This window comes from Tamandua tetradactyla, chromosome 23 (genome assembly GCF_023851605.1).
Source record: "Tamandua tetradactyla isolate mTamTet1 chromosome 23, mTamTet1.pri, whole genome shotgun sequence".
NCBI classification, from domain to species: domain Eukaryota; kingdom Metazoa; phylum Chordata; class Mammalia; order Pilosa; family Myrmecophagidae; genus Tamandua; species Tamandua tetradactyla.
Window position 1 is genome coordinate 16000012 of NC_135349.1, and position 24513 is coordinate 16024524.

The 24513-nt window shown below is 38.7% G+C and overlaps 1 protein-coding gene across 1 annotated transcript in view; it reads left to right on the forward strand.

The window, feature by feature from the left end:
- Window positions 1–24513, forward strand: part of GALNT17 (polypeptide N-acetylgalactosaminyltransferase 17) — a 443754-nt gene that overhangs the window by 150380 nt on the left and 268861 nt on the right. Inside the window, exon 2 of the mRNA XM_077140206.1 lies at window positions 9642–9825. Coding sequence (XP_076996321.1) covers window positions 9642–9825 — 184 coding nt within the window. The remainder of the gene's footprint in view (window positions 1–9641; window positions 9826–24513) is intronic.

Consider the following 24513-nt stretch of genomic DNA (forward strand, 5'->3'; position numbering starts at 1 on the left):
CTTCCTCCCTTCCTTCTGTGCTATTATCTAAAACTTTCATTTTACTTTGTTTTTATCTCATTCAAATTAACTATGAGTGTCATTGATTATGCATGTGATCCTGGCATTTTTCTCACTTTTTCTTCTGGCTTTGGTTTTCTTTGTAACATTTTCTGTGAGTGGTAAATAATCTGTGGTTTTTGCTTCATCTTGTTTTTGTCTGAGATATTTTTTATTGCACCTTCACTCTTTTTTTTTATAACATTTTGATATGTTGACTTATAGCATTTTTCTATGAATATATATGTAAGATAAAATTACACGTATACTTGACATTTTTTAGTTGGCATTATATGGTGAATTATCCCATTAAATATGTTTCAAAAGCAACTTTTAAAAAATGGTTATATAATAATCCATTATATGACCGTATCATATTTTATTTAACCAGTCCAGCATTGTTGAATATTTTGGCCGCTTACAAATTTGTCATCATTATTATCTATGCCATTTGAACAACTTGCTATATAAGTTTTTGCTGATCTATATTATTTATTTAGGACAGAGTCTTAGGAATGGAATTACTGGTATATACTTTTAAAGAGTTCATATATATACCAATTAATACCCCCACCAGCTATAGCTAAGGTATATAAGGTATACCTACCAATATTGAATATTTTAATTCAACAGATGAAGAGTGAGGTCTTGTTTAATTTTTTTTATTTTTAATTTTTTTTATTGTATAATATAACATATATACAAGACCAAGAAATAGAAAAGCACTCTTCAACAAGTAGTTACAGGACAGACCCCAGAGTTTGTCATGGGCTACCAAATGATCCTCTCAGATTTTTCCTTCTAGCTGCTTCAGGATATAGGAGGCTAGAGGGCTTAAGTATTTTTTTATCATCACGATGGACTTTTTTTCCTTCTTTTTTTGTGAAAAATAACATATATACAAAAGAGCTATAAATTTCCAAGCACAGCACCACAGTTAGTTGTAGAACATATTTCTGAGTTTGACGTGGGTTATAGTTCCACAATATTAGGCATTTACTTCTAGCTGCTCTAAAATACTGGAGATGAAAAGAGATATCAATTTAATGATTCAGGATTCATATTCATTTGTTAAATCCTATCTTTTCTTTACAACTCCACCATCACCTTTGATCTTTCCATCCCTCTCTTTAGGGGTGTTTGGGCTATGGCAATTCTAAATTTTTGATATTGGAAGGGTCTGTCATTAATATGGGATAGGGAGATGGAACTATCTGATGTTCTGGAGAGGCTGGGCTAGGTTTCAGGACTTATCTGGACCAAAGATCCATCTGGAGGTTGTAGGTTTCTGGAAAGTTACTCTAGTGCATGAAACCCTTGTGGAATCTTATATATTGTCCTAGGTGTTCTTTAGGATTGGCTAGAATGGTCCTGTTTGGGGGTTGGCAGGTTATGATAGGTAGCAAGGTCTACCTAAAGCTTGTCTAAGAACAACCTCCAGAGTAGCCTCTCAACTTTATTTGGACCCTCTCTGTCACTGATACTTTATTAATTACACTTCTTTCCCCACTTTTGGTCAGGATGGAATTGTTGACCCCTCAGTGCCAGGTCTAGATTCATCCCTGGGAGTCATCTCCCACATCACCAGGGAGACTTTCACCCCTGGATGTCATGCCCCACATAGGGGGAGGGCAATGATTTCACTTGCAAATTTGGGCTTAGAGATAGTGAGACCACATCTGAGCAACAAAAGAGGTCCTCCAGAAGGAACTCTTAGGCATGCCTATAGGTAGTCTAAGTTTCTCCACTACCTACATAAGCTTCACAAGAGTAAGACTCATGATTGAGGGCATGGCCTATTGATTTGGGTGTCCCTAAAATTTGACACAGAATCAGGGGATTCCCTGATGGTGAGGTTTAATAGTTCTATATTCTTCCTCCCATCCCTCAGAGGACTTTGCCAATAATCTGCTTAATATGCTCTAGGATATATCCAAGCATTACAATAATCTATACAGGATTAAAGGACCTCTTTCTTATTCTGGGCTCCCTGTGTTGCAATTGTGCAAATGAGCTATACAGATAAGTTGAATTAGATTACGCACTACGGAAAACTTCAGTTCCAGACCAAAGAAACTTTTCTTTCATTGATTTCAAAGAGTATATGTGTTTCTAAAACATAGACACTGTCTTCCTTACCCCTATGTTCTGAATTACTTTAACCCCACCCTGTTAGGCTTCATTCTTATCTCTAAATATCAGGATATGTATATAAAACAGCCTCTGAAAATCCAGAAACAATAATCATCACTCTGGACTTAATGTGTCTGCTCTAAAAACTTACAATCTAAGCCCCTGTTTTCTTATAAGCATTTTCTAAAGGTGACCATACCATTGTTGTTCTTTTGTTTCTGGTTTATTTTGACTCACCAGTATCCCACATGTTCATTCACATCATTGTATGCCTCACAACTTTGCTCCTTTTTGCAGCAGCACAACCTCCGTTCATAAGTATACACTATCGTTCGCCAATCTACTTCTCCATCAGTTCATTCTTCAGCCACCTTTATTCTGGCCATAAAAGTGGAATCATACAGTAATTTATCCTTTTGTGTCTGGCTAATTTCACTCAGCATTATGTCCTCAAGTCTCATCCATCCTATCATGTGCTTCAGGACGTCATTTTGTCTTACAGCTGTATAATATTCCATCGTATATATATACCACATTCTGTTGATCCACTTGTTTGTTGATGGAAATTTGGTTTGTTCCTATCTTTTTGCGATTGTGCTATGATGCTGCTGTGAACATCGGTGTGCAAATGTCTATTTGTGTCACTGTTTGCAGCTCTTCTGGGTATATACTGGGTAGTGCTATTGCTGGGTCATAGGCCAACTCGATATTTAGTTTCCTAAGGAACTGCCAACAGTCTTCCGTAGTGGCTGCACCATTATACTTTCCCACCAGCAGTACATAAATGTCCCCGTTTCTCCACATCCTCTCCAACATTTATAGTTTCCTGTTTGTTTAATAGCAACCATTCTTATAGGTGTGAGGTGGTATCTCATTGTAGTTTTGATCTGCATTTCCCTTATAACCAGGAAAAATGAGCATCTCTTCATGTACTTTTGAGCCATCGTATTTGCTTTGCAGAAAAATGCCTATTTATATCTTTAGCCCATTTTATAATGGGGTTGTTTTTTCTTTTGTTGTTCAGTTGTATGATTTCTTTGTATATACAGGAAATCAAACCTTTGTCCAATATGTGATTTCCAAATATTTTTTTCCCATTGAATTGGCTGCCTCTTCACCTTTTTGACAAAGTCTTTTGAGGTGCAGAAGCATTTGATTTTGAGGAGTTCCCATTTATCTATTTCTTCTTTTGTTGCTTGTGCTTTGGTTGTAAAGTTTAGGAAGCTACCTCCTATTAGTAGGTCTTGAAGATTTTTTCTACATTTTCTTCTAGAAGTTTTATGGTGCTAGATCTTATATTTAGGTGTTTGATCCACTTTGAGTTAATTTTTGTGTAGGATGTAAGATAAGGGTCCTCTTTCATTCTCTTGGCTATTGATATCCAGTTCTTCCATGCCCATTTATTGAAAAGACTATTTTGTCAGTTCAGAGTATTTGGGGGCCTTGTCAAAATCAGTTGACCATAGATTTGGTGGTTTATTTCTGTATTCGTGATTCAATTCCATTGGTCAGTGCTTCTATCTTTGTGCTAGTACCATGCTGTTTTGACCATTGTGGCTTTATAGTAGGTTTTAAAGTCAGGGAGTGTTAATCCTCCCACTTTTGTTCTTCTTTAGGATGCTTTTAGCTATCCACATCTCTTTCTCTTCCAGATGAATTTGGTAGTTAGTTTTCTAAATCTTGAAAGTAGGTTGTTGGAATTTTTATTGGTACTGTGTTGAATCTGTAGATCAATTTGGGGAGAAGTGACATCTTAACTATATTTAGCCTTCCTATCCATGAGCAAGGAATGTCTTTCCACCTATTTAGATCTCCTTTGATTTCTTTTAGCAATGTTATGTAGTTTTCTGTGTACAAGTCCTTTACATCCCTAGTTAAGTTCATTCCTAAGTACTTGATTCTTTTAGTTGCTATTTTGAATGAAATTTTTTCCTTAACTCACTCCTCAACTAGGTCGTTACTTGTGTATAGAAATGTTACTGATTTTTGCACATGAATTTTATATCCCTCCACCTTGCTGAATTTGTTTATTAGCTCAAGTAACTTTGCTGTAGATTTCTCAGGAACTTCCAAGTATAGTATCATATCATCTGCAAATAATGAGAGTTTTACTTCTTCCTTTCCAATTTGGATGCCTTTTATTTCTTTGTCCTGCCCAATTGCTTTAGCTAGAATATCTAGCACAGTGTTGAATAATAGTGGTGACAGTGGGCATCCTTGTCTTGTTCCTGATCTTAGTGGGAAAACTTTCAGTCTCCCTCTCTCCATTGAGTACAATGATGGCTATCAGTTTTTCATATATTCCCTTTATCATATTGAGGTAGTTACCTTTGATTCCTATCTTTTGGAGTGTTTTTATTAGAAAAGGATGCTGAATTTTGTTGAATGATTTTTTCAGCATCAACAGGACAATAATGTGATGTTTCCCTTTCGATTTGTTGATATGCTATATTACATTAATTGATTTTCTGGTGTTGAACCACCCTTGCATTCTTGGTATAAACCCCACTTGGTCATGGTGTATAATTCTTTTAATATGTTGTTGGATTTGATTTGTTAATATTTAATTGAGATTTTTGCATCTATGTTCATTAGGGAGATTGACTTGTAGTTTTCCTTTCTTATAGCATCTTTACTCGAAAATACTAAAATGATATTAGCATCATAAAATGAGTTAGGTAGAGTTCCTTTTTCCTCAATCTTTGGAAAAGTTTGAACAGGATTAGTGTTTGTTGTCTTTGGAATGTTTGATAAAATTCCTCTGTGAAGCCATCTGTCCCTGGGCTTCTCTTTGTAGGAAGATTTTTGTTGACTGAATCTCTTTACTTGTGATTGATTTGTTGATATCTTCTGTTTCTTCCTGAGTCAGTGTAGCTTGTTTGTGTGTCTCTAGGAATTTGTCCATTTCATCTAAGTTGTCTAGTTTGTTGGCATATAGTTGTTCATAGTATCCTCTTATGGTTTCTTTTATTTCTTCAAGGTCTGTGGTAATTCACCATTCTCATTTCTGATTTTGTTTATTTGCATCCTCTCTTTTTTTCTTTGTCAGTCTTGCTAGTGGCCCATCAATTTTATTGATTTTCTCAAAGAACCAACTTTTGGCTTTATTGATTCTTTCTATTATTCTTTTGATCTCCCATTCATTTATCTCTGCTTTAATCTTTGTTATTTCTCTTCTTCTATTTGCTTTGGGGCTAGTTTGCTATTCTTTCTCAAGTTCCTCCAGGTGTGCTGTTATGTTCTCAATTTTTGCTGTCTCTTGTTTTTTATATGGGCATTTAGGGAATAAATTTCCCTTTCAGCACAGCATTTGCTGCATCCCATAAGTTCTGATAAGGTGTATTCTCATTTTCATTCATCTCCAGATAATTACTGATTTCTCTAGCAGTTTTCTCTTTGACCCACTGGTTGTTTAAGAGTGTGTTATTTAATCTCCATTTATTTGTGAATGTTCTTGTTCTTTGGTTGTTATTGAGATTCAGCTTCATCCCATTGTGATCAGAGAAAGTGCTTTGGATAATTTCAATATGTTTAAATTATAAAGACCTGTTTTGTGCCCCAGCATATGATCTATCTTGGAGAATGTTCCATGAGCACTAGAAAAGAATGTATATCCTTGTGCTTTGGGGTGCAGTGACTTATATATGCCTGCTAGGTCTAATTAATTTATTGAGTTATTTAACTTCTTTATTTCCTTGTTGATCTTCTGTCTGGTTGTTCTAACTATACACCTTCACTCTTGAGTAATAGTTTAGCTGCATGTTTACAATTCTGAGTATACTGTTATTTCTCCTTAGTAGTTTTGAAGACAATGCACTGTTTTCTTGAGCTGTTATTGTTTATGTCGAGAAGTCTTTTTCATCTGGTTTGTCCTTTTTTTGTACTTAAAGCTTTTCTCTGTGGTTGCCTTTTAGGATTTTCTATTTGGTATTCTGCCATTTAATGGCCATGTATCTACTTGTAATTCTGTTTTTATTTATCTTGGGGACCTATACTTTGTTAATCTGAGAGTTCATATCTTTCATCTGAAATAGTATTAGCCATTATCTTTTTGAATATTTGCTCTCTCCCATTCACCTATTTTTTTTCCCCTGGAATTCTTTGTATATTTATGTTGGACCATTTCATTCTCTCTCAGTTTCTTTTACACATTTCCGTTTTTATATTGCATATTCATTTCTGTCTTCTGATTTATTGGTTCTCTATTTATTATTCTTTTTAATATGTTGTTTTTCATTCAATACAACATTTTTCTTTCAAAGACATTTTTATTTTGTTAATGGTTTCCAACTACTTTTTATGACTTCATAGTACCTTATTCTGGTTTAGACTTCAAACGCTTTTAAATTATTATTATTTTATGTTCCTTTTCATATTGTCTTATTATCTCAAGTTGGTTAGGGTGTTCACACTTCTGTTTGTGATGTCTGCTGCTTTTTCGAACATGGTGGATTGTCTCAACTTGTATTTTGTAATTTTTTCCTAGCAAGCTCTTCAGCAGGGCTTTATCTTTTGCATCACTGTGTGGTCTGTGACAGAGAGAAGGAAGGAAGGATAGAAGGAAGGAAGGAAGGAAGAAAGGGAAACATTTTTAAACATTTTCTTGTTTTATTGTATTCTGTTTCTCCGTTTTTGTTACATGGGCTGGGGCCGGGAATCGAACCGAGGTCCTCCGGCATAGCAGGCAAGCACTTTGCCCGCTGAGCCACCGCGGCCCGCCCCCCAGACAAGTTTTTATATTCATTATTGCCTTGAATACTCCCTGGAGAGCTTACAATCTAAAATGATGAACCTTTGGCCTCTGAGGGTTGTATAAATTTAGATTGCCAACCAATATGTAAGTACAGCTTCTGTGTTAGGATTTCTCAGTGAATTTTCTTCTCCACTCCAAGCCCATTTAGATGTATATATTCCTCATTCTCTCGTTATTTGTAAAAAAATAACTCAATCTTTCTTTAAGAATATAAACTTCAAGGGATCCAGCTTTTTGCAGAAATCTCAGTTTCAATTATATTTCTCAATAGAACCTAAGATCTTGTATCCTTTGCATACATACGGTTAAGGGGCAACCCAATCTCAGTCCGTTCCATCAGTTGCAGTCTCAGCTCTTATCTAATTTTCCTGCCAGAGTTTCCCTTTCTTTCTTAAACAAGCTCAGGCATATATTAAAGCTACTTAAAAATATTTAAAAAAGAAGTGTTTTATTTTATATCTCTAGGTGTTTTCACTGGAAGGTTTTCATGTAGTTTTAGCCCTCCATGTTCCTGAAAACAAAAATTCAATATCACAGGTGGTGTTAAATTTTATTTTTACAACTTTGAGATTTTTTTTTACATACCATAAAATTTGCCCATTTCAAGTATACTTTTTAAGTGGTGTTTAGTATATTCACAGAGTTGTGAATCTGTCACCACAATCTAATTGTAAAACATTTCCATCACCCCAAAAAGAAATCCCATAAACCTTAGCCATCACTCCCCATTCCCTCCCAAACACCCTCAGCCCTAAGCTACCAATAAGCGACTTTCTCTTTCTCTATATATTTGCCTATTCTGGTCATTTCAAATAAATGGAGTCATGTAACATGTAGTCTTAAGTGACTGGCTTTGTTTACTTGGCATAATGTTTCCAAGGTTTATCCATGTTGTAGCATATATCAGCATGTCATTTTTATATTACCAAATAATTTTCCATTCTGTGGATATACTAAATTCTGTTTTTTCATTCATCAGTTGATGGACGTTCTGTTAATATAAATAATGCTGCTAGGAGCATTTGTGTACATGTTTTTGGGTGGACATATGTTTAATTTCTCTTGGATACGCACTAGGAGTGGAATTGCTGGGTTTTTTGTTAACTATGTTTTGTTAATGATGTTTATCATTTCGAAGAACTGGGAAAATAGTTTCTTAAGTTACTGCACCATTTTACAGTCCTGCTGAGACTATTTTCTCACCAGGGGTTTTAAAGCCAAGCAGTGGTGTTTTACAGGGAAGAGTCCTTGGGGATCTTTGAGCATGGTAACGGTGATGTTTTCAGAATATGCATTACACATTAATGTGGAAGGAGAGATTAAAGACAAAGAAGCAGGCTGGAAGTGATGAAGTAAGCTACTTTTGTCATTCGATAGGGGCCTCTACGGGGACAGTGGTGGGGAGAAATAGACACAGAGGTTCCTGAAGAGCGTATTGGACACTGGAAATGATTCTCAGGCAGAAAAATGATGCTTGCTTAACCTTTACTTTTTTTGATCTTCATGTTACAGAGAGTAATTCTGTTTTCAGAGAAGCAGGAAAGGGCATATGAGTCTTGCCACTATTTGATGGAGAGCTGTCTTGTAACCAGAGCAGATCTGTTGACCTTTGGCTCTCCGAGAATTGCCTTGCTGGGAGGTTTGGATGTTCCTATGCCTGTAGGCCACCCCACCATGAAAGCTGAGGGAGCTTGCTTACATCCCCAGGCCATGCTCTTCCTATCAGTGGAGAAATGACAGTTTTATAGGTTAAGTGTCGTGCCTGTGCCCGCATGAATGTGTGTGCCATAAACAGAGTAAGTGCATGCATGCACGACTAAGTGTGTGTATGGTAAGTAGCTCAAGCATTTGAAATAGCATAAGGGAATGAGAGCCCTAACAACGAAAGTTTTCTAGCCAAGCAGTAAAACCTCCCATAACTCTAGGATTTAAAAATTGCCCATCTAGGTGTTTATTGTATAATGGAACAATAGGTATAAAGCTGCCACCATCCTGGGAACTTGCAGTTGCTCAGTGAAGCTTGTTACGGAGGCACCCTGCTCCGCTTGGCATGTTTATCATCCTTATGGGCCTTTTCCTCTGTGATTTATCCTCAAACATTTTGCATTTTCTTTTGCGGTTTAGGTGAAATTTAAATAAAACCATTAAGTAAAGGGCTGTGTCAGACTCTTATGCACTTTAAACTCATGATAAAATAAAACTGTACGCACTTCTCTTTTCAAATGAAGCAAAGACACCTTCAGTTGGGCCGGTACCTGTTACTTGCTGTTCTTATTTTGTCTTCTACCTGGGTTCCTCCTGACATGTCTAACCTTGTCATCACTGGTCCACGGAGAAACGAAAAACAGGAACGAAATTAGCCCCCATACTGTTCCATTTTGTGTATCCTCCTCACTCCACATTACTCTTGGTTTAGGCAGTTTTTCTCTTTTACAGACCCTGTACCGCCCTAGTTCCCACGAGGAGGGAGAGGACTCTAACTGGTAACCAGAATTTAACCCCATAACTCACAGTTGCCTTGACCTTCCTCTCAAAGTAAATGTTTTCAGGGCATAGATTTGGGATTGAAAAATGGGAAATGCAATTTTTTTTTCTGTGACAGATAATGTTGACATTTCCATGGATGCTGTATCTGAGATTGGAGGGACATGTCTTGTGACATGACATGCAGTGACATGAAGTTTTCAAATCATTCTTTTTTCCCCCCTTTTTCTAGGCTTATCCAAATCCCTGGGGCTCATTGAAGGCTATGGTGGGCGGGGCAAAGGGGGCCTTCCTGCTACCCTTTCCCCGGCTGAAGAAGAAAAAGCCAAGGGACCCCATGAGAAGTATGGCTACAATTCCTACCTCAGTGAAAAAATTTCACTGGATCGTTCCATTCCGGATTATCGTCCCACCAAGTAAGTTCTGCTTAAATCGTCAGGAGGACCTGGCTCGGTCATTCCATGGTTGTAGATCCCACGCTTGTGACATTTACTCATGCTATTGATAACCAGTGAGGAGCCTCTTATCTCACTCCATCTCTTCCACTCAATAGGCCATTCAGGAGGTGACTTGATTATAAAATGTTAACTAAATGAAACCTTTTAATTTTTTATAAAAGCAATATAGAAACATATAGAAAAGTCCTCAATACAAAGTCTTTTAAATAAAAAAAATAAATAAAAATCACCCATGAAGGCATTACCTAGAGATAATGACTACAGAAATGTTTCGGTATATTGTGGTCCATTTTTTATACAAATTGTGAGCATGGGATGTATTGTTTATCCCTTGTACATTTGTCATTAAATCAAGATGGTTTCTGAAATGATTATTAATGGTAATAATTTCCATTGTTGGAAATTTAGGTTATTTTTCATTTTAATGATTATAAATAATACTTGATAAATGATCTCACCACTCGCATCTTCAAGTGTATTGATTTGACATTTGTTTTCTAAATTCATGCTTCTAAAGTATAGTCCTTATGTCAGAGGGTAGGAATATTTTTGGAGTCTCTTGATACATATTGTAATATTTTCTTTTCTTGTCCAGAAAGTTTGTACCAATTTATTTTCCTCCTGGAATTTTACTAGACCTTTGTCAGTATTGGGTATCAGCATTTAAAATATCTTTGCCACATTGGTAGATGAGGAAGAACATCACATTGTTGTTTCAATTTATATTTTCTAAATTGAGGTCCTTACCTTTTCAAAGATTTGGTGTGACATCTTGGTTGGCTTATGATGGGTCTTTGTGTTATTCTCTCAGATTTAAGAATTGCTTATTTTTTGCTTGTGAAATAGAGGTTGGTCATAGATTTAAGATGCTGAAGGACAAGCACTTATTTTCTGGTCAGGACTAAAAAGAAGCCTGGGCTCAAACAGATTCCTCATTTTCTGTTAGATTTGTAGTATCTCTCTTTTTCCATTTAGAGTGTTTCCCTCGCTTGGAGTAGATTATTTGTTTTTCAAATGGATTTTGTACAAATCAGTTAAGTATCCTGGTTACTGAGAAAAATAGATTCAAGATAAAGGAAATTATCTTAAATGGATTTAAAATTGCAGCATTAGCTGAGAAACCCGTTAAGTCTCTCTTGCTGCCTAATAAGCATACATTCATTTTGAATCACTAGGAAAATATATATCACCCCTGTTGGAAGCTATTTTGAGTTCCTGGACTTTTGCTCTCAAAAACATCTGGCTGTTTTCATTTCCTGGTGTTTTCTGACTAGCCTTTCTTATTTGGACTTTGGCAGATAAATAGAGTCTTTTTCTTTGTGCTCCTATGAGAATGAAAATGCCTCTAGTATGGAGCTTCCTGGAAATGGGTCAGTTGAACAGATATTAGTGAACCCCTATAATGTGCAAGATGGTTTTCCCCACACCAGAGACAGAATTTTAGATAAGACACACTTAAGAACAAGGATAAGACACAATTCTTGCTTTTGAACTTTGTAGGGGGAGAGAAAGACATGCAAGCAGATAAATGATGTACCATATCCTCTATGGGGTGTGTATCAAGCTAGAGATATTCACAGAATGTGCAAGGAGGGTCTGTCAGAGTTTCCTGCTTGAGATAATACTTGAGCTAAATCTCAAAGGACCATTAAGAGTTAGAAGATTGAAGAGGGAAGACAGAGAAGAGTGGTCCAGGCATGGGAACGGCATGAGCAGAGTTGGGGGTACGTGGGAAAGTGTGGTGTGCCCAAGGAGAAGCACAGTGTAGTATTGCGTGTGGTGAAACTTGGTGATTTGAACACACCTTTTATAGCTCTTCTCTCCTAAAACTCTACTACAATGGAAGGAAAAGAATAGAGGGGAGGGAAACCCATAAGGGCAAACTAAATAAGTTAGACAATGACAACAGGGAAGAGATGAGTACAAAATTTTGGAGTATGGCAGGCAGATGCATAAGTTGTCAGTGACTTAGCAAACTGGATGAAGGTGAGACCTACCTTCTTGTGTGATGTGGGGAGCGGTGGCAGGAGAAGAAGTATGAAGCCCAGTACAGCTCAGAACCCCAGAGAGATTCAGGAATCACCACTAGGTACTTTTGATGGCTGGCAGGTGGATTTGAACGGGAATATTGGATAAAAAGTCAGTTTAAGAGCAGTTAGCTTCCCAGGTCCTTTCTACCACTCTCCACAGCCAAAGACTGCCCTTTCCTCCTTGGCTGAGTAGGAGTAGTTTATTCCCTGGAGAGAGTGGAACCAGAGAGGCTCTGGGTGTTGTGTCTAAGATAAGGCTTAGGGTGGTAGGACCAGTGAAGTGGGAGGGAGGGGAGCTGTTCAAGCTGTATGTTAAATGAGGAGACCCTCAGCCTCATTACCTCTCCTGGCTCTCCTATCCCTGTAGGCAGGACCTTGAGGGATCCCCTCTGAGGAAACCATCCAGCCTACAGAAAGGGCCCATAGATCTGACAATGGGGATACCAATGAAGTGGCAGAAAGCTGCTCATTAGCTATTAGTAAGTCCCCACCCATCTACACAAAATTGTCTTCCTACTCAAATGAGTGAGGATAAGGACCCCTGTGAAGATAAAAGATCTTAACAGCAACAACAGCGGAAAAGGCATTTGCATGAAACTTTAAAACTATAATTAAGGATTTAGATAACGGAAGCTGTAGCATCCACAAAGCAGGAACAAAGAGCTTTGTTAAAGTAATAATCGGACAAAAAAAGAGAAATATTCCAAATTAAAAATTATATGGCAGAAATAAGTGATTCAGTAAAGGGCTGGAAGGTAACATTGAGGAGATCTTCTAGAAAATAGAAAAAAAAAATGTAGGAGAGAGAAGACTGAGAAAGAATTAGAACAGTCCAACGGGTTCAACTTCAACCAAAAGAAATGTTAGAAAGACAGAATAGAGAAAACCGAGAAGGAAATCAGCAAACAAATGATACAAGAAAATTTCCCGGTATTGTAGGACATGAGCTTTCGGATTAAAAGTTCCCACTCAATGCCTAGATGATAGATAGATAGAAAAAAAAAGTTCTGTCGATAAATGTGAACGTGAAATATCAGAACAGCATAGGTAAAGAGAAAGTCCTAAAAGTTTCCAGAGAGAAAATACAGGTCCAATACTGTTAACGTCCGATTTCTCAGCAACATTATTAGAAACCAGAAGACAATGGAGTGATGACTAAATAATTTGAGAGAAAAAATTATTTCCAAGTTAGAATTCTATAGTCAGTCTTATTATTCATCAAGAGATAAAATGAAGGAAAGACTTTATCAGATATGTAGGATCTCAACAGTTTTACTTTCCTTGCATCTGCCTTTATGAAGCTCTTCAGGGATGTGTTCCAGTAAAACAAGGGGTTAAGGACAAAAGAGGATGAAACAGGATTCAGGAAACAAGGACTCAAACTAGAGTCTTCTGCAGGCAGTTCCCAGAAAGATGTTGAGGGGATTTTCCTAGGTAACATTCCAGCATGACAGCTGGGTAGCAGGTCTAGAGAGCAGCTATTCCTTATTGAAACAGGGACATGGAGGGCTCCAGGAGATCTGTCTCCACAGGAGGGAGAGGGGATTGACTTGCTTGTTTTGTATGTAAAAGCTGCCAGAATACGATATACCAGAAACCGAATGGCTTTTAAGAAGGGAATTTATTAAGTTGCAAGTTTACAATTCAAAGGTTGTGAAAATGTCCAAATTAAGGCACCAACAAGGCGTTGTCTTCACTCAAGAAAGTCCATTGAGAGAAATTCAACTGCCCCAAGTTGAATTCTTGATATTCTCACAAGCAGTGTGGACAACCAAAGCTATAGGCTGAGCCCCCAGTCTTGGGGTTTGTTCATATGAAACTTAACCCCACAAAGGATAGGTCAAGTCTACTTAAAATTTAGGCCTAAGAGTCACCCCCAAGAGATCCTCTTTTGTTGCTCAGATGTGGCCTCTCTCTCCAGCCAACATGACGAGCAGTCTCGCCACCTTCCCCCTCTCTGCGTGGGACATGACTCCCAGGGGTGTGGACCTTCCTGGCAACCTGGGACAGAAATCCTGGAATGAGCTGAGACTTGGCATCAAGGGACTGAGAAAAACCCTAGAATGAGCTGAGAATTAACATCAAGGGATTGAGAGAACCTTCTTGACCAAAGGGGGAAGAGTGAAATGAGACTAAGTGTCAATGGCTGAGAGATTCCAAACAGAGTCAAGAGGTTATCCTGGAGGTTATTCTTACGCATTAAGTGGATATCACCTTGTTGTTCAAGATGTAGTGGAGAGGCTGGAGGGAACCGCCTGAAAATGTAGAGCTGTGTTCCAGTAGCCATGTTTCTTGATGATGATTGAACAATGATATAGCTTTCACAATGAGACTCTGTGAATGTGAAAACCTTGTGTCTGATGCTCCTTTTAGCTACTATATCAACAGAAGAGTAGAACATATGGAATAAAAATAAATAATAGGGGGAACAAATGTTAAAATAAATTTAGTTTGAAATGCTAGTGGTAAATGAAAGCGAGGGGTAAGGGGTATGGTATGTATAATCTTTTTTTTCTCTATTATCGTTTTATTTCTTTTTCTGTTGTCTTTTTATTTCTTTTTCTAAATCAATGCAAATGTTCTAAGAAATGATGAATATGCAACTATGTGATGATATTAAGAATTACTGATTGTATATGTAGAATGGAATGATATCTTAATGTTTTGTTAATTTTTTTTTAATTAATTAAAAAAAGTTAAAAAAAAAAAAAAAGAAAGGCCATTGAAGTTTGGGGTTTCTCTCTCAGCTGAGAGGGCTAGCTTTCTCTCCCCACTTCTTGTTTTGTGAAACTTCCCTGGGGGTACTTTCCTTCTTCATTTCCAAAGGTGTCTGGCTGTGTGGGCGCTGTTAGTTCTGGTGGCTCTCAGGCTTTTCCAAAAATGGTTCCTCTTAAAGGGCTCCAGTAAGAAACCACATCTCGAATGGGTGAAGACACATGTCCTTGGAAACCATCTAATCAAAAGTTACCACCATAACTGATGGGTCACATCTCATGGAAACAATAAAAAAGATCCCACTCAGCAAAAATATTGAATGAGGATTAAAAGACATGGCTCCTTGAGGTAAATAATAGCTTCAAACAGGCACACTTGTTGTTTTTTACTGTATTGCATAGATATTTTTGCCTTTCTTTCTGAAAGTTGGGCTGAATTAGTGATAGACAAAAAAGTGAGCAATGAAGAAGCAAAGCAATTATTAACTATAGAAGAACAATTGCTCTTCCATAAAGGAGTTGAAATTCCATTATTCTGTGACTCTGCTGTGTGTAAGTTAGTTCTAGAAATCTAACCACTGAATATTGATTTAACCACAAATTATGGTCTAACAATATTGGAAGCAAGAGGAGGTAAGATGTTTGCAAAAGGTGCGGATAGTGGAACAAAGTCAAATCTTCATCTTTGGTAACAGGGAATCAATAGAAAGGTCTAACATTTAAAAATCAAGAACCAGTAGAGTAAGCTTTGTTATTTAGAAGCATGTAGATTCACGAGAATGAGGTGAGGACTGTTCATGCTTTAATAAAATAAAAATCCAATTAAGCAATAAGGTAAATCTATTCACAACCCAGTGCAAGAGGGTGGGTGGAAATATGAAGGAAGAAAGGGTTGGAGAACTAGGGTGGAATGACAAAATGTAGATTTGCATTTTTAGATTGTTTTGGCAGTTATATGGATGGTGGATTTGAAGATGGGATTTTAGATGACTTGGAGAGCTCACCCACAGGCCATTCATGGTAACTGGGGAGCCCCATTGTGAATTATGCACTCCACAGCAAAAGTTACCAAATTAACCTTTGTTAATTGCAAACTCAACCTTGTCATCAAAGAATGGGAGGGCCTTGTCTGCAGAAGCTGCTCCTCTGATATTCGAACCCTGGGGGGATATGAAGGGGGCAGCGGCTAGGGTCTGAGAAGTTTTCCACCTCCAGTGCAGATCAGACCCCAGGCAAGATTGTCTCCCAGTGGCCGGGATGCTTCTAGATAAACTGCAGAACAGCTCTCACAAATTCAGAGGATTAAAATTGGCTAATTTTAAACAGCAGCTTAAGTTGCTTTAATTCTTATTGTTTTATTACTATAATATCACTCTTGAGAAAATTGGTTCTCTTATAAATATGAATGAATTTGTAGGTGGTAGTGAGATTAACCATTTGTTTCTCATATTTCATGCAAATGGATTCCAAAATGTTGTTTTCCATTTTATTTTAACTCAGTGATTTTTTTTTTTCTTCCACTGGATGGATATTTTAAATTTGTATGAATCCCAAATTGTCAATCTTTGCATTTTTATTTCTGCCACTGCTTTAAAGCTGAGAAAGACACCACTCCTCGGAATACTTATAAATATTCCATTCTGTTTTGTGTTACTTTTCTATGACTCTTTTATATTTCACTCCTCCATCAAGAGTTGATTCTGAAATGTGGTTGCAAGGTCTTTTGCTCCAAATGTGTCTTTCCTTTAAAAAATAGTTTTTCTTTTTTTTCCCAAACAATTTGTTAAATAATCATTCTCTTTCTTTTAGTTGGAGTTTCTGAATGTATCCTATTTCATGGTTCTGCATATAATTGGGCTTGTTTTCTAGCCTCAATGTTTTTCCATTCATCTATATTTTCTCCCTTTCCTTTCCTTTTTTTTTCGTTATTATTAAAAGTGGTTGTGTGGGGCAAGTTGCTACAGTGGTTCATTGTGAGAACACAGGTTCAGGGTGAAACAGAAAGTTTCATAAATAATTCCTTTATAACTTCTACAGAATAAAGAGTCCAGAGATGGCAAATAATCTCTGTGTCACACAGCAGAAAGAGTACAAGAGAGCAGGGTAAGAAGTCCCACCCCCACAGGTCTCTCAGGCTGGCCGGAATCTGCTATGGGACAGGGGTGGTAGCTGGAGCTCCACATGCCCCACCTTATCCTGGAGGAGAGAGCGGTCTATACCGTTAGAGTGTGCTATTTATCTGCTTGGTGGGAGGACAGGGCCCCACCACTGAGAATTCCCATTCCGATAAGCATCTGGGTGAAGATCTGAACAGTTCTTTTCATTAGTCCGAGCATCTCCCCAAGGCTGTGGAAAGACACCCCATGAGAAGGACGTGGAGGTGGCAGAGGACAGAGGCAGGGTGCTTAGCGTGTGTCTGCGGCTTCTGCAGGAAAGGAGGTGAGTGCAGGTGAGCTGAGTGCTGGGCACCTCACAGGTGGCTGTGAGCTTCCTAAATGCTTGTCTAACCAAAGTCTCCCAGGCACCCAGACGCTGTGCCGGGACAGAAAGGAGCGAGGCAGGTCTTGCCTCCACCCCCACGTCCTTCTCATGGGGTGTCTTTCCACAGCCTTGGGGCTGTGGGGGAGGCAGGTGACTATTTAGGAGTCCAGAGAACCTTAGAAGCTAAAACCAGTGAGCGAGCAGTGCTGGAAGAGGCCCAGGGCTGCACACAGGGGATTTTGAGCTGGAGTTTAAGAGTGAGCAGGAATTTCCTTCTAAGGAGAAGGCTGAGCATTGCATGAGAGGCCATGGGTGAGCTCTGGACTGATGGTGGAAATCCAAAAATCATCAAAATCCAGATGGTGTTTTGGGTTCAGTGTGTGTGTGTGTGTGTGTGTGTGTGCGCACATTGCTGATCCGGTGATATTGATGGGGCTGCCCAGCCTGAGTTTGAGTTGGTGTTACAGTTTAATGGTCTGAATGTATCCAACTCAAGCCTTCCGATTATTGTAGCTCCCAGAGAGGCATTTTTTCTTCTGATAATCAGTACCTGAACTTTGACAGGCAATCTGCTCACGTGTCTCACAGGACTTTTCAAATAGAGTGAAAGCACCTTACAGATGGTGAAGAACAAGTGCTTATATAACAGCGGAGAGACTAGAAAACTTCTTAGAATTCGGGATTAGGGGAACAAGCAGAAAAGTTTGGGCTGGAGCGTAGAGTTTCTGGATTGATTTGCGGTCTAAAAGGTTGGCCAAGGGGAAGGTGGACTGGGAAATGCCTCGCGGGTCTGCCTTGCTTAAGGGCTGATAAAGAGTGTTGTCAGTGGGCACCAGTGAAGGGTGGTTTTCATCTTCTAATTCCTCATAAAAAAAAAAAAACATCGTAAATGTAGCGGTTGGATTTGCGGCAATAGAGGCTGCTAGCCTAGTAGCCAAATAAAGTCTCGTGTCCACTTACCCAGCATTTCTTGCGGGCCAGCTGTGCGAAAGGCGCATTAAGTGGGGATGGCGGAGGAGGGTTGGAGTCAAGGAAACATTTCTTAGAATCAGTAAGAAGAGGAAACGAACTGGGTATGGATGAAGTGGGCACGGTTGTAAGTTTCTCGCCTGGGAGACTGAATGGAGGTGAGTTCATTAGCTGGGGGAGAGAATCTTGCAGAGGATTTTATGGGCGAGATAGCAGTGCTGTTTGCCCAGAGTTTCACTCCCCACAGTTAAGGGTCTTCTTGGGGTAACCACATGAGGTGAATCTGTCCAGCTTTTCTCCAGCTTTATGTAGCTGTGTATGTGCAAGTGAGAAGGCACAGCTGGGGGTAAGGCTGCTTGTTTGTGCAGAAGCTGGCCAAGGCTTTATAACCCCCTGCTCTCTGCCTTGCTAAGAAACACCCTTCCATAGCCTATCATGGCATATTAGTTACCTGCTTGTCCAGTTGTTGTGTAATATGGGGGAGGACCACCCAGGAGCTCAGAAATCTGCATGTGCTTATTAAAGCTACTGTTTAGACCCCTGTGCAAATTTTCTGGCATGCCTCCTCCTCTCAGAACCTTGTCGGGAATTTATGGGCAGTTTCTACTGCTGTTATCTTCAGTTTCTCCTTTGGCCTCCTCCTTATAAATCCAGATGTCACCTTTCTTTGGAATTCATTTTGCTTCACTCAGGAAGCCTTCTCTTTTCTTTTAAAGCCTCCAGTCCTAACCCTTTGTATTTCAACAATATTTCCCTTGGAGTGGCAGCTGGGAGGTTTGCGTGGACTGGCCTTTTGTCCAACAGATAGATGCATCTTTGAGTCTGGAGGCCATGGGTGAGCTCTGGACTGATGGTGAAAATCTGAAAATCATCAAAGTCCAGATGGTGTTTTAGGTTGAGTGTGTGTGTGTGTGTGTGTGTGTGTGTGTTCACATTGCTGATCGGGAACAGGGTGATATCGATGGGGCTGCCCAGCCTGAGTCTGAGTTGGTGTTACAGTTTAATGGTCTGAAGGTATCCAACTCAAGTTTTCTGATTATCGTAGCTCCCAGAGAACCTTTTGTTTTGATAATCGGCACCTGAGCTTTGACAGGTAATCTGCTCACGTGTCTCACAGGACTTTTCAAATAGAGTGAAAGCACCTTAGAGAAGGTCAAGAATCCTATGCTAAGCTTTCTCTTTCACAGACCTGGGTACGAGGGGAGCTGTCCGATAAATTCGTGTTGGTTGAAATAATAAATAGTGCATGCTTACGAATGTCTCTGAATCACTAACCACCATAATTATTCTCTTTTATTGACTGCCTTTTATGCTGTTGTCACTCTGCAGCATGCTTTATTGATCTCATTTAAATTTAACCACTCTCCAAAGTAGCCCTTACCTCCTATTTTATAAATGAGGAAGGAGGGTCTAGAGAGTTAAGCTTCTGCTCCAGGTCACATATCTGCTAAGTGTGGAGGTCCAGACCCAAACCCAGATGTGTGTCTTCAACTGAATGGAGCCTTCCGCTCCACACTGATATTGCTAGAAGGAAAGAGATTGTGGGTCATAAGGAAAGAGGACGGTTTTGGGGGGATTGGGGGATTGTGTGTGAGTGTGTGGGTGGATGTGGGTGTATTGCTTTAGTTTTCCTTCTCTTGGTCCTTCTATTTAATCCTTCCAACTATAACAAGCAAATGGGCTGTACTTTGAATTTTATTAACTGTGGGCCACTATGACCTCCGGAACATACTAGAATATATTTGAAACTGTATCTTTAATGGATACAGTATTGTTGTGTAATACTCTGGGAAAATAGTGTAATATTAGGTTTAAGAAATCTTACCCTAGTTTGTTTAGCCTAGAAGCCTACCTAGGAGGAATTTCCGCCAGAGTTGGCGAAAATTGAGTCCTGCACTCAATTTTTTTTTTTTTTTTTTTGCTCTGCACGCAGTCCTGTGGGTGGTAGAGAGATGCAGAGGGAGATATGCAAGTGGAGGGTACTCAGTTATGTGGTTGGTTTTTCATGCATTCCCTAGGTTTGAAGAGGATGCCTAGGTCAGTAAAAAACCTTTAGGAGAGAGTTTTGCCTAGAGGTTAAGATCATGGACTCTGAAGCCAGAGTTCTAATCATGGCTTTGCCTGTTACTAGCTTTGCAACTTTGGGCAAGTTACTTAACCTCTCTGTATCTCAATTTCCTCATATGATTTTGGTATCTACTTCCTAGAACTGTTGTGGGAATTGAATCAATGATTCCTTGTGGACTGTATAGACTAATATACTAGGCATTAGTCTAAGCACTTCTCACATATGAATTGATATGTGTTCTATCATGTTAGCTGCGATTATTTTTTTTAAATGATGATATTTACTTAGCTTTTTGGAAATATAAATAACACAGCAAATGGTTAAAAAAACGAACCAATAAACAAAAACAACATTTTATATGAGTGATCATCTCCTGGCACAGCATTTATTAATAATAATTTTATAATAATAATTTAATAATAATAAATTTAATAATTTAAAATTTTAATAATAATAATAAAATTTTTATAGTCTGCTTTTTTTCCCAGATTTTGACTACATGGCTTCTTTCTAGGAAACTTGAGCCCTTAAGGAAATTCCACAGCTATACCACCTCCTATAATGCAAACGAGTAAGGCTAGAGTTCCACTTCTATCAAGTTCTGTCCTTGGGATTCTGAGTAATTAGACTCTCAAGAATTTATAAAACAGGTGCTTTCATTAGGATCCTTCTAATATGTGGAAAACGCAGCCATTGGCCATTAAAACACGATCAAATTTGGGTACAGGTACTCTTTAAGTTTTCTAAGTTCCCAAAATGACTACCAAACTAGGCTAGTGTTTTGTGGACGTGCAGCCTGGAGCCAGCTGCCATCTTCCTTACCTCCTTACCTTGCCTCCCAACCTGCACCAAAAATGCATTAACAAAACCAAATATAAAGCATTTCAACCTTGCTTCCTGGAAGTGAGAGGGCTCTTTGGGTAGGAATGGTAAGGAGATTGGGCATCAACCTTGCCTTCAACCTCAGTATTGGTGGAAGGGCAGCTAAATCTATTCAGTACACCCTTGCATTGAGTGTATGCGAGTATTTACCCAAGCGGTGATTATTTTTTTGGCCCTGGATCAGAAGGCAGAGCTTTGGGATTCACCACAGCTTCTATATTAAAGAAGGTTCATACTGGATGTTCCCAGGGCATGGGAACATTTGTGAAGCTGACAAGGCAGGATTCGCTACCTTTTGCTTCTGATTTACTATCATCAATAGTAGGCTGGGGAAAGAAAAGAAAATAGCATTTTGTGTGTCTTTACTTTTTGCTCAAATTAAAATGATTTTTTCTAACATATTCAAATATTTTTTCTATGAAAATGACTGAATATTACAAAGTGCATTTTGGAATAGTGTTTCTCAAAATGAGATCTTTGGGACTTTTAAAAATGCAGATTGCTGGCCCCTCAGAGTTTCTGGTGAGAAGTCTTGGGTGATTTCTATGAATTAATTCCTTATGCCAAACCTCTGAAGTGAGGGGAGGGGAATTTCAAAGAGAACATTGCTCAGCTATGGCCTCTTCAGGGGGTGGGAAGTGGGGACTTATTGCTTAATAAACTTCATTAAACTTAATAAAATTTCTGTTGGGGGTGGTGAAAAAATTTTGGTAATGGATAGTGGCAATGGTAACACATATTGTGAATGCAACTAATATTATGGAATTGTCCACATGACAGTGATTAAAATAGGACATTTTGTGTTGTATGTATGTTACCACGATAAAAAAATTAAAGAAAGAAACAAAAAAATGGGAACCTTGAAATGAATAGGATTACTCAAACTGGGATGTTCTCTGGGTGAAAGTATCAGAAGTTTCAAGAAGTTGCAGAAGTGAAGTGTAGAAGCGCCCACAGGGTCCGCAACTCTGCGTCTTCAACAGTGTATGGTCTCCTACATCTCAGAAGAGCCTCCACCGGTGAGAACCAACACTGCTCGTTGAAATCACCTGGGGAGGTGTACCCCTGAGCAATTCAGTCAGAATCATTTGGGGTGTTGGGACTCATCAGTAGTAAAATATTTTAACGAACTCCTCAGGTGACTCCAAAGCCTCCAAGCTTGAGAACCAGCTGTGTCTACCATGTTTATCAAAGTCTGGTCCTTGGAATGCTTGCATCCGAATCACCAGGGCTGCTGGTTAGAAATGTCAAGGCTTGTTCTCTTCTCCAGAGTTACTAGATCAGAATGGGGGCTGTAAACCTACATTTTTTAACTAACCCCCTAAGTGAGTCTCATTTTTAAGCTTCAAGAATCCCTGGAGCCCTACCATTTTCTGAGAATTTCCTTACATGGGAGCAGGTGGAAGAGAAAAATAATGGTCAGGACATGGTGGAGTTCCCTATGCTTTTGGAGTTATACTTCCTTTTTGGTCCATTTATTTAATAAATGGAAATAAATTGAAATCATCCTTATTTTGAATTATTTTCCATTTAGAATTTCACAATACAGCATGAAATGTTTGCTAATTCTCTGGGGTGTTTTAAACTTAAGATGTAGGGTAGAAATAAAGAAAGAATACTATTTGCACTATGTTGGGGCACCATAAACATGAAGGATGTCAAAGAATTACCTGAATTTAAAGAAGGATTCCGGTTTCTTCTAGGGGCCCTGTCAACCTGACTGCCTCAAAGTTTATGGATTGACAAAGTTAATTCAGTCTTTTGTTGGGATCTGAAAGGATTCCCATCTAAATGCAGTAAAGCAAGGCTGCCATAAAGATACCCTCTATTTCTGTTCTAGAGAGCTTCCTGGCCAAGTTTCAATTTCTTGCATGGGAAACTTCCAGCTAGTGGGTAGAAACTGATGTCAGCCTTGCCCTATCTATGCAAATGGGACTGGCCCCTGGCCTGTTTATAGCCTCTAGCTTCACTGAGTTCCAAAGTCACATTTCCTAGATGTAGATGTGACTATGGGAAATGGAACTCTTGGTTTATTAGCTTAAATCACTCCAATGAAAGGATTAGCAGCAGTAGCTGTTCTTGCTTCTGTAGCCCTCTGATAACTTTATGTAAGGATTGTAGGTATTTGAGAACTGTAGGAAGGAAATAGCCCACCTTACTTAATACTAACAAATCCCTATAATGCATATAATTCAAGGACTCAATTTAGAACCGGTGACGGGTGTGTTTCTGGTGGATTATCCTTTCTGCTCAGTTTCACTGCCCCTCTCTCCAGAAGTGATTCTGAGTTAAAACAAACCCATCTGAAACTGGCAGACACACACACACAACCCTGTGATAAAGCCCAAGCTAGCCTACATGGACCCAATTTAGGCAGCCTAACACCTCTCTGATCAACATGTTCAGTGGATGGTATGTGAAATACTTCCCTGCCAACATTTGTTTCTCAGCCCTGAGAATAATCAATAGAGCAAAAGTCTCCACAATCACAATGCTCATTTTATATGTAGAGTTCTTAGTTGTTTTTGGTTTGTGAGTAAACATCCCCCATAGTGGCAGCAGAAGAATACCATACTAAAGCGAGATTTATGGCTTTGTAAGACCTTGGGGGATAAATAAGGCTTTTGGTGGAAGGGGGGAAACGGACTAAATTCAGCTCATCAATGGAGTGCCACATGTGCACTGCACAGGGAAGCAAGCTCATCAGTATTACTGATGATATGTCCTTTTAGTGAAGTTACATGCAATTCTGGTCTGCCAATAGATTTTTGAAGACGGATGCAGGAAAAAGAAGAGTGTGGCATATGGAGAGAGCATATTTGTTCTTGGGAAATCAGTAGAAAATGTTTAATGTCATCAAAACCTCATTTGCATAAAAATAATCGTATGCAGCAAACCAAAGGAAAGCAAAGGAAGACATGACAGAACCAATGCTGTTCGCATTTCATTTCATTATGAGTAGCATAAATAATTCAATTGGATAAATAAATACAAAATTGCTTCAAGTAGATGTACTGCAAATTTTCCTTGAAAATTCCTTTAATGAAACGTGTCTCATGATAAAGTAATGTGATTATGCCCCGGTGTGTAGCACCTTGCTGTACACTTGCCCCTTTAGAATAATATTGAGTTCTCTGTAGCTCTCAAATGTTTTATGAACACAAATGAATTTTTTGGTTGCACAGTCCTATTCATAACATGACCTCGAAGTAGTTAAATGAGCCTTGCTTTTCTTTATTGCGATGAATACAATGCTCAAGCGTCTGCTTAAGCAATGTCTGATAATCAGATATTTAGTGAGTCTTGTGGACTGTGCTATACTAGAAGCTTAATTCTTAATCAATATTTGGAATCAGTGTGAAGGGATTAAAGCCATTGTTTTTGTCGTGTAAAGTCTGATCAGGGGTATTTCCATGTTAGTATACATTATGGTAGGAAAGTTGATGGAAAATCAATTAGTTGATTCAACAAGTATTTCTGAGGAACCAGGTAGAGGGCACTG